The sequence below is a fragment of the Centroberyx affinis genome, unplaced genomic scaffold (assembly GCF_046629955.1).
Source record: "Centroberyx affinis isolate AG114_WGS23_722 - 3 ecotype Tasmania unplaced genomic scaffold, CSIRO-AGI_Caff_v1 ptg001770l_1, whole genome shotgun sequence".
NCBI classification, from domain to species: domain Eukaryota; kingdom Metazoa; phylum Chordata; class Actinopteri; order Beryciformes; family Berycidae; genus Centroberyx; species Centroberyx affinis.
In genome coordinates this window covers 176270-199762 of record NW_027280165.1, presented here as the reverse complement: position 1 = coordinate 199762, position 23493 = coordinate 176270, and the positions used below count along the sequence as shown (strand labels likewise).

At 43.3% G+C, this 23493-nt stretch overlaps 1 protein-coding gene across 1 annotated transcript; it reads right to left on the bottom strand.

The window, feature by feature from the left end:
* Positions 1 to 388: 388 nt before the first annotated feature.
* On the bottom strand, positions 389 to 22647 carry pamr1b (peptidase domain containing associated with muscle regeneration 1b). The gene is made up of 15 exons (XM_071529145.1): positions 22588 to 22647; positions 14663 to 14839; positions 13169 to 13294; positions 12540 to 12654; positions 9074 to 9291; positions 8477 to 8584; positions 5228 to 5398; positions 4848 to 5039; positions 3685 to 4572; positions 3387 to 3563; positions 2996 to 3062; positions 2463 to 2692; positions 1826 to 2184; positions 1068 to 1448; positions 389 to 1010 (listed from the first exon to the last, which is right to left on the bottom strand). The coding sequence occupies exons 2-15, from the start codon at positions 14790 to 14792 to the stop codon at positions 867 to 869; spliced, it is 3306 nt and encodes a 1101-aa protein (XP_071385246.1). The 5' UTR covers positions 14793 to 14839; positions 22588 to 22647; the 3' UTR covers positions 389 to 866.
* Positions 22648 to 23493: the final 846 nt, after the last annotated feature.

Here is a 23493-nt window from a genome sequence, read left to right as displayed (position 1 = left end):
GGTGCTCCTGAACACCTAATAATAATGTGTTTATTTATTGCCCCCTTGTGGAGGTCTATACAAGCTGCAACTTCTCCATCAGTGTAAACCCACTTCTGAATAATGGAGGAGGGTCAAAATGGAAGTAATTGATTTAATTTGTGCACAGAAGAGGGAATTGATCTGTGAATAATGTGCTCAGTTTATGGTTGTGAAAATGGTGATTACAACTGTGCTGCCCTGACCTGGATTCATTTGCACCACAGCACAGGCCAATTGTGTGCTTCATTTACATAGACAGTGTCAGTTTTTTTCTTCCTCATCTCAACAGCTACCCACAGAGTTGCGCAATATGATGAATATAAATCACACCTCAACCAGTCTTTACACACAACTGCATTTTCTTTAATTAAAAACACCACGTTTTTTTCTGTCCTTCAATACAATATGTACATCTCTTGCGTCATATGAATACAATAGAATAATTCCGTACATTACATCCTATATACATACCAATGAGTACAATGCAAACCACCATCACTCAGAGGGAGATGGATTAGAAAGGTTTTCAGGTCATTTTCAAGTCTGTAACCCCAGGTTGAAAGACCTGAACACTGAAGTCTTCTGATGAAAGGTTGATGCCCAACACATCGACTGTGTTAGCACCCCCCTTCAGTTAGAGCACTGTGCTGTCCAGTGTTGCGTCTGCTTTTTGTAAGAAAACTCCCCTTGTGCATGAGAAAAAGACCGGAAAAAAGAGGAGAAAAAGAGAATAGAGGACAGTAAGACAATCGAGTAAGGACTGAAAGATGGAGAAAAGTAAGGAAGAGGACAGTAAGGTATCAAGGCAATAGCAGGAACACAGGGTGAGTCAGACAGTAGGGTTTCTATTTCATATTGCTCTCTATCCAGTTTTTGAAGTTGGCTACATGTGTGTACACTGTGTAGAGGTCAGGATTACACTCCCCCTGGTCATAGCCGAAGCTCACCAGTCCCAGGAGTCTCCACAGCCCTTTGCCTTCCCCCTGCCCCTCTGTAAGGCTGAGAGAGGGGTCCCGCTTGTTGCTGGCTTGGTCTGCAGTGAGGGCAGGGAGGACAAGGATACCCCCAGTGTCAGAGGGACAGATGTTAGATGGGCCATAGTCAGGCTTCTGGCTGCCACACAGCATATTGTCTGTAACACTGACTGGCACGCCGTTACGAGCGTACTGCTGCTCGCATGGCACCACGTCAGCGAGGTGCACGACCCCAACCCTTGCCTGCTCATCGGCCCCCAAATCTGCGTCAGGGAGAGGGGACCAGCCCGTCACAAGCCCTTGCCTGGAGACCACCTCTCCTCCCTGAACGTCCGGGAGGCAGAGGGGCAGGACTCGCTCCCCAATCCGCGCTTTGTCCAGCAGCTTGATCACAGCCAGGTCCGAGTCGAGAATCAGGGGGTCAAAGTTTGGGTGGACTGCAATGGAGGCCACCTAAAAGGAGACAGAGAGGGACTTTATTAAAAAAATATTTAAAAAAAAATAAGGTTCATCAGAAAGTGAATGAGTGAATGAGGTGGAATAAAGCTAATTATTGAAAGGGGAAAGAGGAGAAATCCAGCAGCAAACTCAACTGCAGGATGGAATGTTGCTTTACTTGTCTCCAAGCAACATGAGATGCTCACAGTCATGAAGAAATGAATGAACTTCAATTAACACTGGCTGGTGTGGGACGTGATCAGTAATGCATGGGAAGCCACTGCAATTACTTTGTGCTTGTATTTAATAAGCTAATACGGAGTGTGCAGTATGGAATTTGCATGGAATACATTTTGCCAATCATTAAACTAGGGAGATCATTGATATCTTACCCTGAGGTGTTGAAGGCCTTTGGATTCCCTGCGGTCATCACGGTACTGCTTCCCCACCACCACCTTGATCTTAGCTGCATCCAGAGGGTACAGCTTCCCCAGCTCTGTCACACAGTGGGCCGCCGCCACTACACTCCTCTGGTTCACCAGGGCCCCGCTGCACACCAGCTGCCAGTCAGAAGCCTGATCGTGGACGCCAGTTCCCCCTCCACCACCCTTTTTCAGGGACTCTGCCTGGCTGTCTGCCTTGGTCACCTTGGTCCCGGCTCCATTGGTGGTGCGGCGGTAGATGGCTGCCAGCCAAGGCCAGTGAGCCTCTGCCGGCCTCTCCGGGTCAAAGGTCGGATGCTTCCCACACACTGCCAAACAGGAGGAGAGGACAGAGAGAGAGAGACAAGGGTTGAAGGGAGGGAAACACAGCAGAATTTCTAAGACATATAATAGATTGAGTCAACACTTGGTATTGTGTGACTGTCTTTGACAGGTGTGTGTGTGTGTGTGTGTGTGTGTGTGTGTGTGTGTGTGTGTGTGTGTGTGTGTTTGTATGTGTGTTCGTCTCTGTGTGAGTACATTACGAGTGCTGGTGCTTGCTTCCTGTGGTCAGACTATAAAACTAGTGGTCATCTGCTGCCCTCACCAGGTGAACAGGAGACATGACGGCCACTCCACTTCCCAGTCTTCAAGCAAGTACGGCGAGAACTGCCAGAGTGTTGGTAGAACGGAGAAGCACACTCATACGCTATGTGCGTGTAGAGGTGGTGGAAGCCCTGGGGCAGTTGGGACAGCACTGGGGCGCCTTTAGTGGGACCGTCGGACTGGAATTGTCGGCCCAGCCCGGAGGAGTAGAGCTTGTGCACAGGGGTCTTCCTGAGGGGGGAAGAAGAGGCCATGGGTATGCATGCATACCCCTTTTAAAGCTTTTAAATTACTGTGCTATTAAAACATTAAAACGTCTGGTTCTATGCATACCATTGTAATAAAAGTGCTTATTTGCATTCATTTGTGATATATACAGTAGTTAAGTCTGGCTTATATAAAAGTGTGCTGGTGATGTATGGTTATAGCTTCAAAACATAGCCACTACATAATGATATATGCTAACAGGCTTTTTATGTGAACAATAATGTTTATCGTGTAACGTAATATTGCATTGTACGTTGTTAAACGTACCTGGACGGGGCCTGGGGTGGAAGGACTCTCTGTCTAACCAGCTCTGACACTTTGGGCTCCCGACATGCTGCAAATGAACACACACACACACACACACACACACACACACACGCACACACCAGAATCCCATTAACACCTGCTGTGAGCCAGCTGCTGTGATTTGAATAGAGCTAATTGGACCGATGCACAGGCTGCGGGGCATGCTGACTAAACTGACAGAAGTGCTATACATTCATCTATGTTGTGACCAGCAGAACACTGTACACTCCCATAAACTTCTACCTTTAACAAGCAAATCCCCAAAACAACCGACTAACAAGTGCAGACGCACAGCACCCCTTACCTACCAATAATGAATTAAATAAATTTAAACAAAAACAGATTGCAGTACCTCTTACACAGAGGGGTTGTTTGCCACTCCAGATACCATCTGGCTGGCAAGTGCGGCGGGCGTCACCGCTGAGGGCATAGGAGTGGTTACAGATAAACTCCGCTGTCTGAGGCTCCACGCCCGGCACCAGCCGGTGATAGCCGTGGTAGAGGCGAGGGAGAGGCAGACAGCTCTTCTCTGGAAGAGGGGAACAGAGAGTGGGTGAGGTGAGGGTGGAGGCCGAGGAAAAGGTGAGATGCTGTTTATTTCACTGCACATATTCACAATATGTCTGCGTATGGCTCAATGAGTTCCTTACCGATGATACTTTGGTTGCCTTCTTTCTCCTTTTCCTTTTCTTCCTCCTCCTTTGTTTTCTCAGTGGAATCCTTTCCTGTCTTGTCCTCTTCTATTTCCCCCCTTTTGCTGTCTGTTGCATTGGTAATTGTTGGCTTTTCCATCGGCTTCCCGCTTTCCCCGCCTCCTGCTCTATACATGGTATACTGTGTGACGTTGCCTCTGGTGGGAATGGTTCCCTTCCCTAGCTCTGGAGATAGTATTGTATTATTTCCCTTTTTAATGTCATGGGTATCAACTGTAACTGTGTCGTTCTCTGTCGTTTGCCATTCAAATATCTCCACTGTGTTTTCCCGCTCAGGCACAACTGTCCTGAGTTTGGTGTCGTTAGGGCCGACTTTGTCTGGATCTCTTTCTTTATCCACCTGCTGCTCTTTTCTCTCCTTCTCTTCTTGTCCTTTGTCTTTTATCACCACTATTTCTGTGATATCCGTCGTCTTTCCTATGTCCTGAGTTCTTTCTAGTGGCTTTACTACCTCAGGGTCTTTCTTTTCAACTGTGTTTAGGCTGTTGTCTGTGTCTTTACTATCCACTTTATCTTCCACACCTCCAGTGGGTTTTTCCAATCCAGTGTTTCTCTCCTCTGCGCCTGCTTTATCCTTACCTTCAACCAGGGTTTTCTCCGGAATGGTATCGATGTATTTATCTTTACTGTCTACTGCTGTTGTATTCCTCTGCTCAGTCTCTGTGTCTTTCCCACCCACACTGTCTTTTTCTCCTGTTGTATTCTCTGGGCCTTTATCTTCAGTTTTGCTGACATCTTTGTCGCTGTCTGTGTCTGTTTCTTTGTCCCTTTCTGTCTCCTTTGCCTTGTCTTTGTCCTTTTCTGGTTCACTGAGTGTGTTATTCACTGGGGATAGAGGACATACAAAAGATTTTTACTGAATTGTCAGTTAACAGCTGATTGTAAATCTTTTTGTTCAAAGTTGACTAGACATGCTGATTGGGCCTAGGAACTGACTCATTTTCTGTGACTCATTGCATAAATCTATTATGCTAACGAGGTACTAAGCATGCCGTTATCTTAAAAAACAAAAGCAAAATGAGCTGTATGTCCTTCACACTGTTGGCACTGAACTCATCCATTGAACTCTAATCCCCATCATTTCTGCCACTGGGTCTGACCTTTGGTACAGATGGGAGGAGTCCCGCTCCAGGTGTTGTTAGGGAGACAGGTTCTCTGGGAGCTCCCACTGAGTTTATAGGGCCGGTAACACAGGTACTGCAGAGCAATGAGGACATCATTGGGCCCATACACCAAGAAGTGGTCCCCATGTGTTGGCTTGGGTGGGAGGGCGCAGAACCTCTCCACTGGCACTGGAGAGGGGACAGAACAATGCAGGCTTGTAGAGGCTGAAACTGGGCCTTTTTCCACACTTTATACCCTCTCTGGGGTTAGTGTGTATGGCATCCAGTGACAAGCAAATTACATACAGATGGTTTTCCCAAATCCCCAAATAATTTTTAAAAAATTTAGCAGAAAAACAATGGCATTATTCTCTTACCACACTGTGGGGCTGGAGCACTCCAGCTGCCATCCCTCAGGCAGATGGCAGTACGAAACCCCCGCAGCTCAAACCCAGGGTCACAATGGAAAGTGATGCGTGCCCCCGAGTGATGAAACAAACCCTGTGTGGAGCCATGGGTGGGCACCGGAGGCCTGTGGCATCCCACCACTGAGTGGAAATACATACAAGCACAGTTCAGGTGTGAACACATGTTGTCTTGTCTTTTTGTTTCTTATCTTGTCCTCAAAGAATGTGGATCATTAATCAGGGTTTAGTTTCAGATAATACAAACAAAACAGATGTATGGAAGTTTAGGAGGCATCTAGTGTATTCCTGAAACGCCAGTTCATTGCACCTCCCCGGTAGTAAAAGACCACACAAACAGACTGTACATAACCTTCAGTGAGTGCTTTGCTTTCTGGTGTTCGCAGGTCAGACAGGTAGCTCAGGAACCCAATTCACAGCTCCCACACTAATTATTCTGCATTGTAATTGCCATTTAAGAATACCCAGAGCTTTAAAAACACAGCCCACTATCTTACAGGCTCATTAATGAATAATTTCACCCGCCATAGTAAAGTGTGAACAGTTCACAATGAGACATTAACACATGGCTTGTAAAGGAGGAAGAAATAGAATGCATGCAATAAAAGAGCTTTCGTCAATTTTCCACTGCTATAAAACTGGAGTGGGTAACAGAGAACTGAGGTTGGTAATGGTAATGTGGGTGACCGCTTATTGTGGAATACTGGGTGTAATTCTAGAATTCAAGATAATAACCAAATGCAAAATAATGCTATTCCTGTCACAAATGCAGCAAATATAGTATAACTCCTTCAGCATTTTGTCATGTGCTGTTCCTTGTATTTCAGGTTTGTTGATTATAGTTGAACTGGGTCTCTGTCTCCATCTAAAGTGCAGACTGTGCACACACAAATGTGGGTGCTAGAGGCCTGCGACACCCCACCACCGAGTTCACAAACACTCACACATGCACAGACAAGTGTTAATGCTACAATGATCACATTACGCCACTTGCTGCGAGACAATCCCCTCAGGAAGTTTGCTGTGTTGTTGACTTTAACTTGGGTCAGATCCATGAAATTCTCTGGCTGTGGTTTTACAGCTCCAAACCAGGGAACCCTCCCTATAATCACTGTCTTTTTGCCTTACAGCATTTCCAAACTTCGGTCCCTTAGGGGATGGAGAATGCTTTTGGACATCCAAAAGTGGAAAAGAAAACTGTGCTTGACCCCTTTGAATAATTTTGAAAAATAAAGCAGAAACAATCTGAGGTGTTGTTGGCATTGTTGTGAGGTGTTGAAATTACAGGCTTTTCCTGCTCTACCCGTCTCCCATGTCAGAGTTTATCCAGCTTCCTGGAAAAAAAACTCTCAAAATAACGAGGTGGTCTGGAGACCTTATGGAGACATATTAGGCAGGAATGCTAATAGAGGATGCTATGAATAATGACACTTAAGTAAATTACCATTTCCTCTTGTCAATGCCTTGGAAATTATGTTTGCACTCCAAAATAGATTAAATAGACTGAAGAATGGATTAAAATATATGGCAAGCAGAGAGAGAGAGAGAGAGAGAGAGAGATTTCCTATCTTGAGTGCCTAGAATAACATGTCCGTTTTAGCTCTAGCTTACAATTAATGACAGGTAGATTATTGGAGATCCAAAATATAGATGCTGCCAACTTCATACTTAGAATTCTCCGACTGACTCTGGGGAGAAATGCAAATTACATTTACACGCTTCTAAAAAAAAAAAAAGAAAAGAAAAGAAGACATTAGCGTTATCCTAACTGTATTCTATGAAATGACCAGCTGAGGATTTCTCATGGGAGTACAGATGAATGCACAGTGTGCAGAATGAAACTCGTGCATTTTACGGGCGTCTACTCCAATGGAAAAGCTGGCTCATGTTATAGAAGTAGGATTATTTCACCATTAGTTTTATAGACTCAAATTTAGCCCTGAAAATGAGACCACCAGAAAAAAAAGTGTAAAAGTGAGTGGGGCTCTTAGGAAGTCTGTTTTTGCAGGGTCTTAAAGGAGGTGTAGCGGGTATTAAAACGCAGGTCCAGGTCCAGACGCCCATAAATAAGAGTCACTCTAACCACACCCTGAGGGAGCAGCACTACCCCACAAGGAGAAGTGGAGCTGTGGCAGTGTGGTAGTGGAAAGTGACCGTCCAGATTTAGGGAAACTCAAGGCTGGTGTAGAGGAAACCATAAAGGTTTACTCACATTTCTGAAACTATGTTTTTCATTATCTTAAAGCCATTTTGATCTAAGGGCTTATGCTTAAATGCTTGAAATGTGTTTCTTAGATAAATAGTTAAGTTGATGCCTATGTATGAATTTATTTCCAAAGCCTTTGCCTTTCCATCAAGGCAAAGCTGTGGCTACTTTAAAGAATCTAAAATATAAGATAGTTTTGATTTGTTTAACACTTTTTTGGTCACTGCATAATTCCATTTGTGTTATTTCATAGTTTTGATGTCTTTACTATTATTCTAAAATGTGAAAAATAGTAAAAATAAAGAAAATGTGGTGTGTCCAAACTTTTGACTGGTAGTGTACAGTATTTTCACTCTTTTCCCTCTCTCTCTTGATACCCCCACACTTTCTATGGCAGCCTTATTTCCTTTCAGTTTCTCCCTCATTCCCTCTTTCTCTTCCTTTGCCACTCGCCATATCTAGCCGTATGAGTTCATTAGGTGGATCCATGCCGTTCAGTTTCATGCTGCTTTATCCATTAGGTGGTCATTGCCATTTGCAGTCCATCTGGTGACACGTACCACATATTTTGCTGAACAGCTGATTGGCCGCAGCCATAGACGGGACTGACCACGGAAAGGGAAGGCAGCTGGCCTGAAAGCAGTCCAAACCACTCTCTCCCTTGTGACAGTGAATCACCATTCGCCTTTAGAAAACAATAACGGCTAAAAGGCTTATAAGCGGAGAGGTCAAATACAGCACTGACACTGAGTGAGGTTGTTGTTTAAACACTAGGTTTATCTGATCTCTATCACAAAATTACTAAATCCATTTCCTTTCAAATGCCTTATGGGATACGTAATTCAACAAACGATCCTACGCCAAAAACTGCTTTATTCTGCCCAGTGATTTGAACCTATGCTTCTCCACTTCCCACCTTGTTCTCAAATATCAGCCTCTTATATAAGCATGGTCACACTGTAGAGGCTTTTCAGTCCTAAGTTACAAAGACTCACCGTTTTCACACCTCTGTCCTGTGTAGCCAGCCAGACAGGCACAGTGGTAGGTGTAGGACGTGTCCAGCACACAGGTCCCATCATGCAGACAGGGAGAGGAGCTGCATGCTGTAAACATACATGTGTATTGTGTAAGTATACAAAAAGAAACATTTCACTGATACATCTTGTGTGCATAAACTATTGGCTCTCTAGCACATACGCTACACCAAGAGGCTTGTATTGAAAGCTGAGACCGTTTGAATGGCATTTCCATATTCCATTTTTAAATCTGTGTGGGCATTTCTGCACAGCAAGCCTTTGTTTATTTTGATTGGACTTGATGTTGCCACGGGTATAGTATTTGTGTGTGTGTGTGTGTGTGTGTGTGTGTGTGTGTGTGTGTGTGTGTGTGCTCTCATAGCAATTGTATTTCAGTAATACATTAACACATGTGCAGCTGGTGTTAAATTCTTGTTTTTCACCAATGTCAAGTCAAGTGGAAATATCCAAAGAGTACAATGTATATTTGACAAGGCCAGGGCAGAGGAACTGAAGAGAATTACTGTGCCTGGGTTTGTTAGAAATTGACATAGTTGCCACCGGCATTTGATGTACCTGAGCTCTCCTGGAACGTGGCAAAGAAACCGTCAAAGTTCTTGTAACCATCAGACACAAAGAGGATGTGCAGGTTGTTGCCAGAGCTCTGAATCGGAGCAGGTCTGTTGTTTCCACAGAACCGGCCTATGACACGCGAGTTGATGCTATCACCGTCTCGGACCTCCACGTAGTCATAGCGACAAGAATGATCAAACTCCAGACTCAGCATCATGAACCTAATAGCGTGAGGAAAAATAGGAAAGAAAACAGGAAGGCTCAGACAAATGTGGAATGCCTTGAAGAGTCTTGTAAACAATGCAGTGAAGCTCATTTACAAAATGAAATGTCAACAACTATCCAAACTTTGAAATTATTTGAATTGGTGCACAAGCTTGGCATATTAGGCCAACACAACTTAGGTCATATTATTCACAACAACACTTCCGTCCATTCAGAAGAATGGACTGAAGTGTTGCTGTGAATAATTTCCCCTACAAATAATACTCTATACTTGTCTCAACCGATGGGATACAAGGGTGACAAAGTTCCCATCATGTCCCTGTTTTTCCCCTGGAAAACTACCTCTATCTCCACCTCTATCACCTCCACCTCCGCTGCTCCTATCCAGACACACTCACCCAAAAAAATAAAGAACCTTTTCATTGCAGTAGCAGATCTGTATTTTCCACATCAAACAGTTTATAGTGCTCTCACCGGGGCTTGACTCAACTTGACTAGGAAGTAAACCACATGAAGCAAACTGACTGAATTTGTGGGTGTAGAGTGTTCTGTTGTGCTCCTGGTATAACCAACATTTTCCAGGACCGTGAGAGCACCTGGGTTTCCTGGCAGTGTCATGCTCGCTGGCATCATCACACTCATACACTCGTTTTAATTTGCAGCCAGCAAACAAGTAATGAACAATAATCGTAGCGATTGAATATGTTAACAGCTGCGGCATGATTTGCCCCACTTTTACACGGCTCACTTGTTTTAATGGAGTTGTGGAGATTGCGTCTCATTTTCCCCCAATATCACAGAGTTTTACATTTATGTTTTTTGTGTAGTGTAAGCAAGTGTAAGTGTAAGCAATATTAGCAGTATAAGCATTTTTTCTGTTTTCCTTGTTATCAATAAAAAATAAATAAAAAATGTCAGGGAAAAAGTGCAAATTTTGAGATCACGGCTATGACAAGTATAGGCATTTTAATACAACGAAACCACAATTGTAACTGTATGCAGTTGATGGGACAACTTATATGAGACAAGATTAATATTTGAGATATAGTATAATCATTAACGACAGTTGGCAGCAGTCAGAAAAAAGTTAAAACATATCAAGCAACAGAAAACAGATGCCAAAAGCCAATCTTTGGCTTTGTGGCTTTGGCAAGCTTTAGAACCTCTTCACCCCCATGATAAATAGTCACTCAATAAACACTCATTCTGTGCCCATTAAACAGTTGATGTGTACATATAAATGCCATAACATTTATGTAATTGGTAATCAGTCCTGCTGATAAATAGCATCATCCATGCCAGTCTCAATAAGCATCTTGTTATTTCTTATCATTGCCTGTTAAAACAGCCATAAAATGTCTGAATCCATCCATGAATATCTATTCATGAATCGCGCATAAACTAGTTTTTTTTTCTAAAGTGTTGTTGCACAACATTATTTCCAAAACAAATAGTATGGCTGGTGATTGCACTGCAGTGCAATCTCTCGGGGATATGCCAGTATTTCCAAAACATTCAATTTCTCTTTAATACAGTCAGGTCATCCAGGAAGTGTGGCTTTGGGGCCTGTTTTAATGAGAGTTAAAGTGCCGGTAATAACTGGTGAGATAAGTTTATACACTTTCAATTCATGAGCTGTTTGACTTTGAGACATCTGTGAGTTGGATCAGGACAACCAGAAAATGAGACACTGAAAGAAAAGTGTGGCTGAGTTGCTACAGAAAGCAAGGAAAAAGACAAAGGATTCTGCTTGGCTCACCTCAATGTTGCCAGATTTCATCTCCTTGGCCTCTGATTGAAAGTGACATGGAGGACTCATTACTTACTTTATAGAAGGCTTTGGCATGACATCAAGTCCTTCAGTTTTATCCTTTATCAAAGACCCTTGGGTCTAATGAGGCTTAAACTAATGAGATATAATGCTAAATTAGCCTGTAGCAGCTCCTGACAAGTAATGCAGGTTGTAATTCAGTAAATATGTTGATCTGAGTGTACTGGGAACCGTCATTACAGTTATCCACAAGAGTGAAAGGAGAGAGACATAAATACAGGAAAATGCTGTCAGTAATTCCCCAGAGACTCAAGCCAAAACTCATAGCTTTCCATTAATAAATCTCTGAGCGCAGCAGCACTGTTTAATTTAGGGTTTTTGTGGCATTAATGTCATATATATGTGACATAAAACATAAAATATGTGACATTAATTTCTACGACTACAGATCTACTACTTCTCTTTTGGAAGCAATCAATCGTGTCTATATTGACATTTGTCGTCACAGCATGGATTTGGCCTGGCTGCCTATGCATGTTGCAGTTCTTCACGGCTGTGAATTTTAATGCAGAGCTTTAGCAGAAAAAAAAATGCTTGGAATCATTAAATATCTTTTCTGCACTATACTATACCATTACAGTATGCACTGCACGCTTGGCCTGAATCCAGCTGTATGCAGCTTTTGTGTTGTTAAAGCCCTGCATAAATGCTCGCCCGTAAAAAAGCTTTATGTGTAATGGAGAAAATGATAGAAATAGAAAGTTATCACAGGACTGTAAAGTAATAACTTTCCTGAAAGCGGGGAGTTGTGGTTTCCAAACTTCGGTGTAGAGTCTAGCTTGCCATCAGTCCATGACATACATCTTGCAGAAACATCCAAACTGAATGGAAATTTGACTTAAGTGGGCCAGCCATTAATAAGTATTACAGATGGACATCGAAGATCCCTAAAACTGATCCTTTCACGCCAGATGAAACTGTGTCAACTTGAACTTTATTGAAATCTGATGTATTCTTTACAGCCTGCAGTAAGCACAAGCACGTTTTTAAATGTAAGCCAATACAGTCATTACCCCTGCAAGTTGCTCTTTTTATTTGCTCTAAATCAGTGTGTGACACTCAGCCGGGATGCCACTGAATGGGATCATGTGTACCCTTAGATTTTGTACGTTAGATTTTGTTCAAATGCAAAAAATACATTAATAGATCCAAAAACTTTTTTCCCCTTCAGGTTAGTGCAAATGGTCTTCAGCATCTTATTGTGTTTGCATGTTCTTTTCTATGCATGTTGCATGTTCTTGTTTTATGTGGCTTTTCCAAGAACTGAATTGTGTGGTGTTTCTTGAAATTTCTCTAGGCTTATCCATCATGTTGTGAGATAGATAAAAGTTAGTAATAATTACTGACAACTGATACTATCTCTAACCTTTGGCATTTGCTTTTGACTTTGCATTTGCAGTCTTTTTATCTTACCTGAGGTCTATGGTGAAGGGACGGTCTACCTGTATGGTCCACTCACAGCGGGCATTGGTGGGGTAACTCTCCAGCACCAGGTGGCCCTGCCGTTTACGGATCACTCCCCCACACTCTGAAAAACACACACATGGAATTTCCAGCTGCAATGTACCATAGGAACTGGAGGAACATTTGAATTTGAGCAGCCATTAATTATATTTGAATTATTATTTTGTGGGTCTATGTGCAGCTACCTTAGTTACCATTCATGCCAAAAGCAATTACATTTGGGTTTCCAAAGCCATTGTAAAATGTCAACATGGAAAAAAGCCCCCTTATGCTAAACAAACAGAAACGAACATAAACCCAATAGGCACAGGGCCAGTAAAGGCATTCAACAGCTTGCCAGGTTTCTGCTTTGAATAAAATGTCTTTTCTTGTGCCCCATAGGCAGAATATTTGCATATAGAGAAAGTTATAGTTACTGCCAAAATGTTACACATTAAATGTCTTTATAGGATTCCTGTATATATTTCAGCTCCTCATATGGAAAACCTCCTGGGCATATGGCAGCTTTCCAAGCTGACACAGTTGTCCCAGATGAAGATAGATCAGCAGGGAGGATGAGTAGGGATGAGACGACTCACGCATGCAGTCTCCACCAGACCAGCCAGGCCGACACTCAGCACAGTATTGGCCCCTGATGAAGAAGTCATCCCTGGGACCCCATGTCCCGTTGTTACAGCGCTTACAGTTCTCAAATATACTGCAACCTGGAAGAAAGAGACAAGAAAAGAAAGAGGGATATGGCGGTTGGGCAGAGAGACAGAAATGAATACAGACAAAGAGGCAAGGATCATACAGACAAAGACAGACAGACAGACAGACTTACATTTTTCAAAAGAATAGTGATTCTTTCTCAGAACTCTTCCCTCAAACAGCTTGAACCCACCTCCACCGGACCCCTACTATGTTTCCTTTACATCAGCTCTGCTAAACGCATCAAGCTCCTGTTCCACTAAGACCGAACACATAAACACATTGCTGCTTCCTGAAATAGAAATGTGAAGAAAACCCTCCAAAATGGTTTCCTGGGAGGATGGATTTTCACTCCAAGGTTGCTCCGTCTGTGGGCTCAGACATTTAGAGGGCAGTGAGGAGAGTGAAAAACATCGTACGACCTGATGACAGGTATGACTGTAAACAACAAATGGGCTAGAGATGTACACAGGAGGATTTATGAGTGTACTCAAGGCTATAACATTTTTCAGTGTTTTGTACAGGTACAGGTATTCATTTGATTATGAACAGCTGTTTTTTTCCCATAAAAGAAAACGTGAGCACATGCAAGCTGTGAAGAGAACATGACACACTTCCTTCGCCGGGCGGTGTCTAGGAAAATAACATGTGATATACTGTAGAAAGAGGGTTTTGGATGTGTGAGCTGGTGTGCACATGTGCAGATATCCCCATGTGCTTATATTCTCACATATAGACTTGCTATGTCTTGCTAAAATTTGCTATTGTGTGTCTTGTGCTTTGTTGCGCTTCCTTGTGTTTGACTTACATCATGCTGTTCTACAACTGATTGTGTCAATTAGGCTTGTAGATCTAGTTAGGCTCATTCTGTGTAAAGTCCTTTGAAACATGCTTGGGATAAAGGGCTAAATAAATAAACAAACTTGAACTTGTATATTAATGCGCGTACACAGACATTAATATGCGCATGTGTGAGTATAAACCCATACAGATGTACACACAATTCATTCATGAGTCAACGTTCCAACTGTGCTCTTTCACTTTCCCTTATCCTGCCAACAATACAAGAGGAAGAGCCAATGTGAAGTTGATCCCAGACACGTAGCAGATTAGATCAGACACAAAGACAGAAGTTATTTTAAATCTTAGCTATCAGACAGTTTGTCATGCTACGCTGCAAACAGCTGTGTAGCTGATTGCTCTTGCACTTGGTCCAGCAGGTACATGGCAGACATTTGAGAAAGACCAGATCCAAAGATGGAAGTGTGTGGCTATTTATATTCAAATAGGGCTATTCATAGAGGTGGACAAATCTTAAATGAAAGTGGTTCCCGTTCCCATGGTCGATGTGGAGGTATTGTTTGTTAGATTGACTGCAGTACCTGAATGGATAATGCAGGGGTCACACTCGTTGATGGCGTTGCGGCAGCATGGCACGGCGTAGCCCACAGGAGTCCCCTGCAGCGGGCATTTACAGCGGATCACATCGTACTCGCAGCAGCCCCTGCACATGACGTTCCACTCCGGGCCGGGGCAGTGATTGTACAAATACCTGTAGTCTGGATGAGATGATAATCCAGGGTTAGCAACTCAGTCCTATCACTGAAATGAGCACAAAGGAAAAATTTGGTGGTTTTATTTAACCACACTGCAGAAATGTCCATCTTAAGTCATTTAGTCTATTATTCAGTCCTAAAATCATCATTTTCTTAAAACAAATGAAGAAAACGACCAGTGTGGTGAGATAATTTCACTTGTTTCCAATGCAAAGCAACTCAAGAATTCTGCAGAATCAAGTGTCATTTTCTTGATAGTAGTGCAGTGATCTGCCTTATTCCGACTTGTTTTAGGATACTGACACTCATTGCTAGAAAATTCCTGGAACAAGTGAAAAATGTGGAAACAAGTGGAGTTATCTCACCCCATTGCCATAACTGTTCTCTTGTTTTAAGAAAAATAAGATTCGAAGGCTGAATATGAGACTAAATGACTTGTTAAGATGGCCGTTTTTCGCAGTGCATCCTTTAGAAAATGTGTGTTTGATTGGACTCAACGGGGAAATTTTGTTTACAGAAATAGAGTGGAAGATGAGTCAAACGCGGAGAAAATATCTTCGATGTAATTGGTCGCCATTGTGGGAAAATGTGAGCTGGTGTGGGTTATGGTCAGCAAAAGCCTGAGAAGCTGTGGGAGGATTCTGGTCGGTTAATGTCAGGACTGTGTTTATCCGTGCCGCATGCTCTTGCCTGACTAGTGTTAAGTGAGTCTCTGGTTATTTCCACTGCCATATGGGTGCAACTTCCTGTTTAGGGGGCCGCGTATCTCTTAGTTGTTTACCTCCCCTGTTCGTTCAGTTGTGTGTTTTCTCGTACAATATTACATCAGACATCATTAGCTCAGTAATGGCAACATACCACACTGGTCAAGTCACTGTCATGGAAAACAGGATCAGATCATTAATCTGAAAGTGCTTTTCAGTTTGAACGTTGACCTTCTCCTCCTCTGTTAAGTTTTTACCCAATAAATCCATGTTTAATTGCACTGGAAAACAGTGATTCAAGGACGCTTTCAGTCTGAGCGGTCATGGTTATGTAACAGACGATTTTCAGTGGAAATTCTCCTTTGGCAGATGTGGAAGAGAGAACTTACAGAAGCTGCACTTAGAACTTGGCGCAATGTCATCGCAGCATTTTATACATACCCTCCTTCCATCCCTACAATGACAATTACTCGCCTCCCTTCCTCCTCCTTTTATCCGCTCCTTAACATTTATACTTACTGAAACCTCCCCACCTAGCAACCTGCAACACACACACACACTCGCATACTGGTTTTATTCGTAATGCCACAGTTGCACGCCAGCTCTGTTTATTATTGTTTTATGTAGCTTAGAAGCGTTGTGCTTTTATTTTTTGTTAAACACAAACATTTTGTCAAACGCCATTTTTTTGCAATGAGAAGTCCAAAGTTTTTTCTAATTCTGAAACACAGACATACATGACACAGCAAAGAACACACAAGGCATACACATTTACACTCACACACACACATAAATGCACGCTCACACGCAGACACACATGTGATTCATCTCTCAGAGGCTGTTTGCGGACAGTCAGCTGGAGAGGAGAAGTACAGATGTCCTGGAACGCTGACGTCCCTCCTGCCCTCTGACATTAATGAAATCATAAATTATATCTCACCCCAGCCAGAATCTGGCCTTCTCCTTAACTGTCTCCCCTCTTCCACTGAAGAAGTATGTCAGGAGACTGAAGTATGTCATACACTTTGACGTTAATCAAACAGAATCTAGGTTGTGCTTTGGCTTTTAGGTCAAATTTATGGGTGCTATTTAAGGACAGTCTTTGTCCTGGTAACGCCGCTTTGTAAAGCTGTTGCAGCTATTTGGCAATATTGCTTTGTTTTGGATTATCCTGTGTTCTTAGGCTGATTTATTGCTTTGATAACTCAAAAGAGGATTCATGAATTAGCCTCGCAAGCACATTCAGAGCCTGTGACAGCATGGGGCCTCTCTGCTCTGTCTGCTCATCACTGTCCTGATGTGTGATCGACCTCAGGACTATGCTTTCATACCACTCAAATTCTTTCGGGCCAGTGGGCGTGTAACCAGTCCCTTGCACAACATCCATGTTCTCACACTAATCTCCAGTAATTGTTTTATGTGGTCAGAACACATGTAGACCTAGAGACCCTCAGCCTTGTTTTTATCATGGCTTGCTTTTTTTTTTGCATTGTGTTCTTTTGTCTTGCTCTGTCTGCCTCGCTTTGACTCAAAAAAGAGGAGCTCATAGTTTCTGTTCAAATTGTCATTTTTGTGGATTTCCTTTGACCAAGTGTGAGAGCCACAAACATCCTTGGGCATGGCATGTCTGTTTAGAGAAATGCGTGCTGAGAGAAAAAGGAGACGCAGAGAGAGAGAGAGAGAGAGAGAAAGACTGTTCACTATGCTGTGGGTAAAACACAAAGGCACATTATGGCAGTGGCACAGAAGACTTCTTCATCCACAGCAAGAAACATCCTTTGTTTCGCTCAAGTCAAACCCAAACATGTTGACAGAAAGTTTCTCAACATGTATTTCTACATAATCAACAGAATTGCCATAACAATAAGGCCGGTCTGTGGTTCTAGCATTTGAACAAAAAATAGCGATTTGGAGCAAGTAATGTATGGAAGTTGCTAATTGTTTGATTACAGCAGCCTGACTTTCTTCAGTGTCTGGACACCAGGAGACAATCCAAACTCTGCTCTGCTTCCACTCACATGCAGTTGGAAGCAACTAAATCTCAAATAACTACGACTATTGTTATGATTACAACAATATGCCAATTACATAAGGCCGAGGCTTGGTATTGTCAAACGAGAGGCACAGTGTGAATGGATTAAAGCCGTTGCTGCCGTTACTTTGTTGTCAGCCAATTTTACCAATCACTTTTTAAACTTTTTCCATTACCATGCAATGCATAGCATTCTAGGATGCAAACATTACCCCTGATGAGTGTTAGGGGATTGAGAGGTGTGATGACTGCCACATGGTGGATTGAGAGGTGCCGACACATCTTCTCTCCTTATGGGACAGCTTTACTGCTTCCCTACTGAGGTTTGTATAGGAAGCTGGCCTGAGAGACTGAGACCTGATTTATAGGGCGTCAACATGAAAGGGTCAAAAGACTTTATGAGCCGGCCTGGTAATGTCATTACATCGATCGCCACTCTGTGTCCTTGTCCTGCGACAGGGGAAATGACATCCTGTGGCTTGGACCGGCTTCAGTACATTCCTACAGAAGAACAATTTGTCTTGAGTTCTGATAGGATGATTTTAAGATTTCCACAGGTGTATTTTATTTCTCATCTCTTTGTTCTGTATCAAATGCACCTCCCAGAGGCGCATAAACACAGGCGGTAGTATTTTCAGTGTTTACATACTGTGAATGGATTGAGTTTGCTGAACTGCAGCTCTGTTGATAAGGCTGTTCTGTTTTCTCTAAAGCATGACTCTTAGGTTTCTCCCCCAGCACTGGATTCATGCTGGAATGCATCGTTTATCTCTTGACTGCCATCCCCTCTCCTTAATAACTGTTTACTGACTCGCAACGCTGAAGATCATTTCTCCACAGCTATGTTTTGGCTTATTCAACTTATTCAAAGCAGAGATAACTCGCTGCCTTATAAACACACATCCGTGGGGCTTCCAGGTCAACACCTGCAGATAACTACAGACTGGATAGTAACAATTTCAAGTGTGAGTTTACAAGACTAACTGTTCAGGAAGGTGTGAACAGGTGTGGAAGCACACATGCACAGAAGTAGGCCTGTAAGTGAGTGAGTGAGTGAGTGAGCAAGCATCTGTGCATATGTTTATAGTATGTTTGCCTGCGCTTTTTGGAGCTCCAGCCTATCAATAGCAGTGTTTTCTTTTCTCTGAAATTACTTTTTGGCACAAATATCTAAGCATTTTATACATATTCCAAGACTGAGAATGTTTAATTGAGAGTGTGAGGAAAATAGCACAACCATGCATATTTCACTCCAATTATCATTCTTCATTAACCTCTGCCTCTCAGGCATGTAAATTGAAGCCAAGACAGTGAGTAGCTGTGTTTTGTCTCCTGCATTCATCTAGTCTCGTGCCACTGGCTCATGTGTATTTGATCACAAACTCTGGCAGCCAAAGTTGTTAGACTGGTAACTAGCAAGAAATCCAATGTCTATGTCTGATACCAATTTTTGCTTTGCTATTGTTCTCCATGGCTATGTTTAGCAACTTTACCATCCAACCTGATCTGATATAAATGTGTCTTGGTATTTGTGATGGCGTCTGTATATTTCCCCCAACACACTCATAGTAACTCGCCTTTGTGAGAGAAGACTGCTGGCACTAAGCCATAGAAACACGGTGTATCAGCAGATCACAAATGCTCTTTTTTTTCCAGTCCTGTAGCTGAGCGTGCGGACCTTTGTGTGGGTTGTTTGGCTTTTCTGGTCTTATGCAATTGGTATCTGCTTTTTCCATTCCAGATGTTGTGCTACTAAATGTACTCCTTGACACGCATGTCAAGAAGCCATAGAAACGAAAACAGCAATAACCCAGGCATCTCAACAGACTCCCCGTCGCCTGGTGGGGACCCCCTTATTTCTCACAGCACTCCCACCACATCACAAGCTTCAGGGGCAGGTTTGCTAGCCCGCGTGCCTCTGCTGCACACCTTTGATGTGGATCCAGAGGCTGACATCATTATTATTGGGAGCAGAGAATCGGTCACAGAACTTCACCCGCTTTCCTACTGGGATCAGGTGATTTCTGTGACCTCTGTGTATAACCTCCCTGCCCCGTTGGACCGCTACCCTGCTGTTCACCTGGGACAGCAAACACTGACCTCTGCAAAGGACACACCGTAAACTTTTGATATGACAGTTTAGTTTTTCTACTGAACTATTTCTCTCTCTTTAAAATGTATTTTATGTAAAGAGAGCTTTTGCACGTGAGCATGCAAATACACAAACACGCACGTATGCATGCACACACACACGCACACACACGCACACACACACACACACACACACACACACACAAAGAGACAGTTCCCATGAGCCGTGCAGAACTTCACCCATAACAGCTCCAAAACTGTCAGTTTTTGGCAGCCTTTACTGGAAGCATCTTCCTCTGTCTATTTGGGATGAAAACCCAAGCTCAGCGTCTACTGTTTTTCTATTTGTTGTCTGTTCACATCAACACTGACTTTTGCCAAGGTTCACATCTGCAGATACATGCTGCCTTCAGGGTCTCAGATTACTTGTGTAATTCAGCTCTTATTTCACACTCAAATGTTATCAGAAACACAGCTTTGGCATTGAAATCCTCTATTTTCTAGTCTCTCTTTCTCCCCCTCTGCTCAGAAACCGTATCTTATCAGTGTGAGTGAATGCGGCTGTCTGTCTTGCTGCACAGCCAAGCTCACAGCCACAGCTCAGGTATTTTTAACTGCCGACAAAGCTAGACAACCACACACAAGGTAGAGGGTTTGAGCAGAGTTTAGTGATGAAGATGGAAGTTTGAGATGAGCTCGACATGCTTAACTAAGATTGCATTACAGATTAATTCTGTCTCTGTCACCCTGGCTCTGGCTGTGGCTCTGCATGTCCTTGTTGACGTCTTGGGGAAGTGATGCTGATTTGTACAATACATGCAACAGCATTATCGTGTCACACTTGCTCTCTGTCTTACTTACAGCAGAAATTGTGTCAGGAAGAGTTGCCTATAAATAGGATGGCAAGTTACATCTGCTACTGAATAAATTGTTTCCCGTGGCAAAATGGTGCTTATTTGACACTGACGTACCATGGAAAAATAGCTGATTTTATAGCTGGTGTGTGTGTGTACGCGCGTGTGTGTGTGTGTGTAAGTGTGAGCGTATAATTCCTTCTGCGCACTGCCCACAGCAGCTGTCTGGTATTTTGAGGTCTGAGCGATTTAGCTGTCGTGGAACAGGAAACTCCCGGCGGACTTGCGTATCTGTATGTAGCATGATCCCAAACGTAGATCTCAACGGGCATCCTGTGCATTGCTTTAAATAAACTCCCCTCTGCTAGGAAGCCACAAGCTCAATGAAAACACTATCACTCCAGTATCCACATTGGGAAAAATTATATGTGCTCACACTAAAATGTAGGTCAAACAGGAGTCTGAGATATGCACATTTGTTTTCAGCATTAGGCCGCTCAACTTGGAATGAACTCTTCCGCTCAATATGAAACACTATTTTTCCAAATGCTCAATCACAGACCAATTTTTTCTTTGTTTAACAAAACTTCCCTGCCAAACTTCCCCACTCTCCACTCTCATATTTTTTTCTTCTTCACTCCTTACTCCTCTGCGCACTCTTCTTCTACCCTCTGTCTTTGTTTCCTACTGCTAGCTACCCGGTAGCCCAGACCACGTCCCTGCGGGGCTTAGCTAAACACACCATGAGAAGACCAATCACTGACTGGACAGAAGGAACTGTATCAGAGGAACAGAGGACATCTTGGGGATTCAGTGGATAATCCCAAACAGAAAAGAAGTAGAAACCTCACATAGATCAAACAATCCTCAACAGGGTCTGTTCCAGGTAGAGACACAAAAACACACACAGACATAAACACAGGCACACATGCACACACACACATGAAAACAGACGTGCGCAAAGACAGGGTTTTCCTGAACTTAACGTCTTGGCATTTGCCTGGAAGCACCTCTCCTCCCTTTTAAAAAACAACAGTGTTGCTCAACAGAGATCATCTGTCATCAGCTGATTTACACGATTATGAAACAAGCAGGGCTCAAACTGACTCAGCTGAGTACAAGATAAGTAACTAAATCTGCCAGAGCGCCGTATGCCAGAGGAACCCAGTCTTAGTCATCGCAATTTACCGCAGTTATACTCTTCCTGGCCCCTTTAAAAGATGTTTTCCCTCGCTCACCAGCATTACAAATTGATGGTATTAGTTAACTGCGTGTTAATTGCGCGCACTCCCAAAAGCCTGCGAGGACTCAGACAGAGGCCAGAGGTTTGGACAGGCGTCTCGGAGACAGTGTATGGTATACACATTACCATGAACAGCATGATTGACTCAAACATGACTCATGTCTTCCTGCAGCAGTTCAAGTGGTCACCCAGGGTAAACAGCCAGATAGAGGAACTCACCCACAACACTCTTTAACGCTTAAAGAGAAGGTCTAGCACAACAGACACGCACTGCCAAGCAACACTATTAGGGCTCCGACTGCCTCCTTCTACCTCACGAATGTGGTGCAACATCCAAACTATTGCAGTTGTTGTGTTTTTTTCAACAGATTCAAGAGACACATTTTTTTTGTTTTTTTAAAGCTAAAGCAACTTCAAAACAACCTTGCATGTAATCTCTCACAGAGAATAACTGCAATAAGTGGGAAGAAACATGATGATCACAAACCCGGTTTTAATTGGACAATAAACAGAACTGTACAGAACAATTCTCCACTCTGTATCTCATAACAAGAGTTGTAAAGGCTGGGGCAGCTCAAACTCTGCCGCACTGTTTTCCTTACCCCCCCTCTCTTTAAAAAGGTCTACTTTACATCACTCTCTGGGTCGTCTTTTACAAGTCTCACTGAATGCTTTTCCGCTCTTAAAGGAGAGGAGGGAGGGAGGGGATGGAGAGAGTGCTGATGCCGGCTTTTTGAGAACAAAGGACAGAGACCGAGAGGCTGTGAGAAAGAGATAGAGATAGGGAGGAAAAAGAACAGCGGTAAAGGGTAGGGACTTCTTCTTACCGTAAGGCCAGGCCGTCCCCTGGGGCAGGGAGATGAGGATGAAGAGGGAGATGAAGAGGAGCCAGCCCTCCTTCCCAGGGACATGGGTGCCGGTGCAGGGGAAAGTGTGGGTGCCCCCGTGGGCTCGCCCCAGCTGCCGTCCCCGTCCCGCAGACAGCATGCTGCAGTCTGGAACTCTGTTTACTTTCTGATCTCAGCTGACATCACCGTCTCTCTCTCTCTCTCTCTCCCCTTCAGTCCTTCCCTCCCCCTCCCTCCCTTCCTCCATTTCTCTCCCTCTCTCTCTCTCACTCTCTTTCTCCCTCGGTCTCTCTCTCTCTCTCTCTCTCTCTCTCTCTCTTTCTCTCTCTCTCTCTCTCACTTCTCTTTGGCTTCAGGTTACAGCCCAGCCTCGCAAGGAGTTCCACTTGGAGTGGTCTCCCAAAAACTCCCCTCGTCTGCTTGGTGGGCGACGTCATTGCTCTTGAATGAATGCAGGCTCCAACCTTTTTTGCTTAACTCATTATCGTCTCACACAGCTCTACACACACACACGCACACACACACACACACACACACACACACACACACACACACAATGGGGGAGCACATAACTTGGTGGTTTCAAAACAACAGCACAAGTTGATGCACTAGACTATGTGCCTCCCACACTGTATGATAGATGTTGTGGTGATTAGAGTTATCCTTGCTGAGCCTGAAAAAAAGCAACTATGGATACTTTCAAACAGCGATGTAGTAGAAATAAAAAGGTGGTGAAACTATATCTTTAAGTCAGTGATTATCATAAGGCAAACAACCACCAATCTATCATGTACTGTATCTATTATGTTTTCAGAAAAGCATTGATTTATGCTTTTTATCTTAAAAGACTCTCTTCTCATATAACTTACATCAGTTTGATACAAC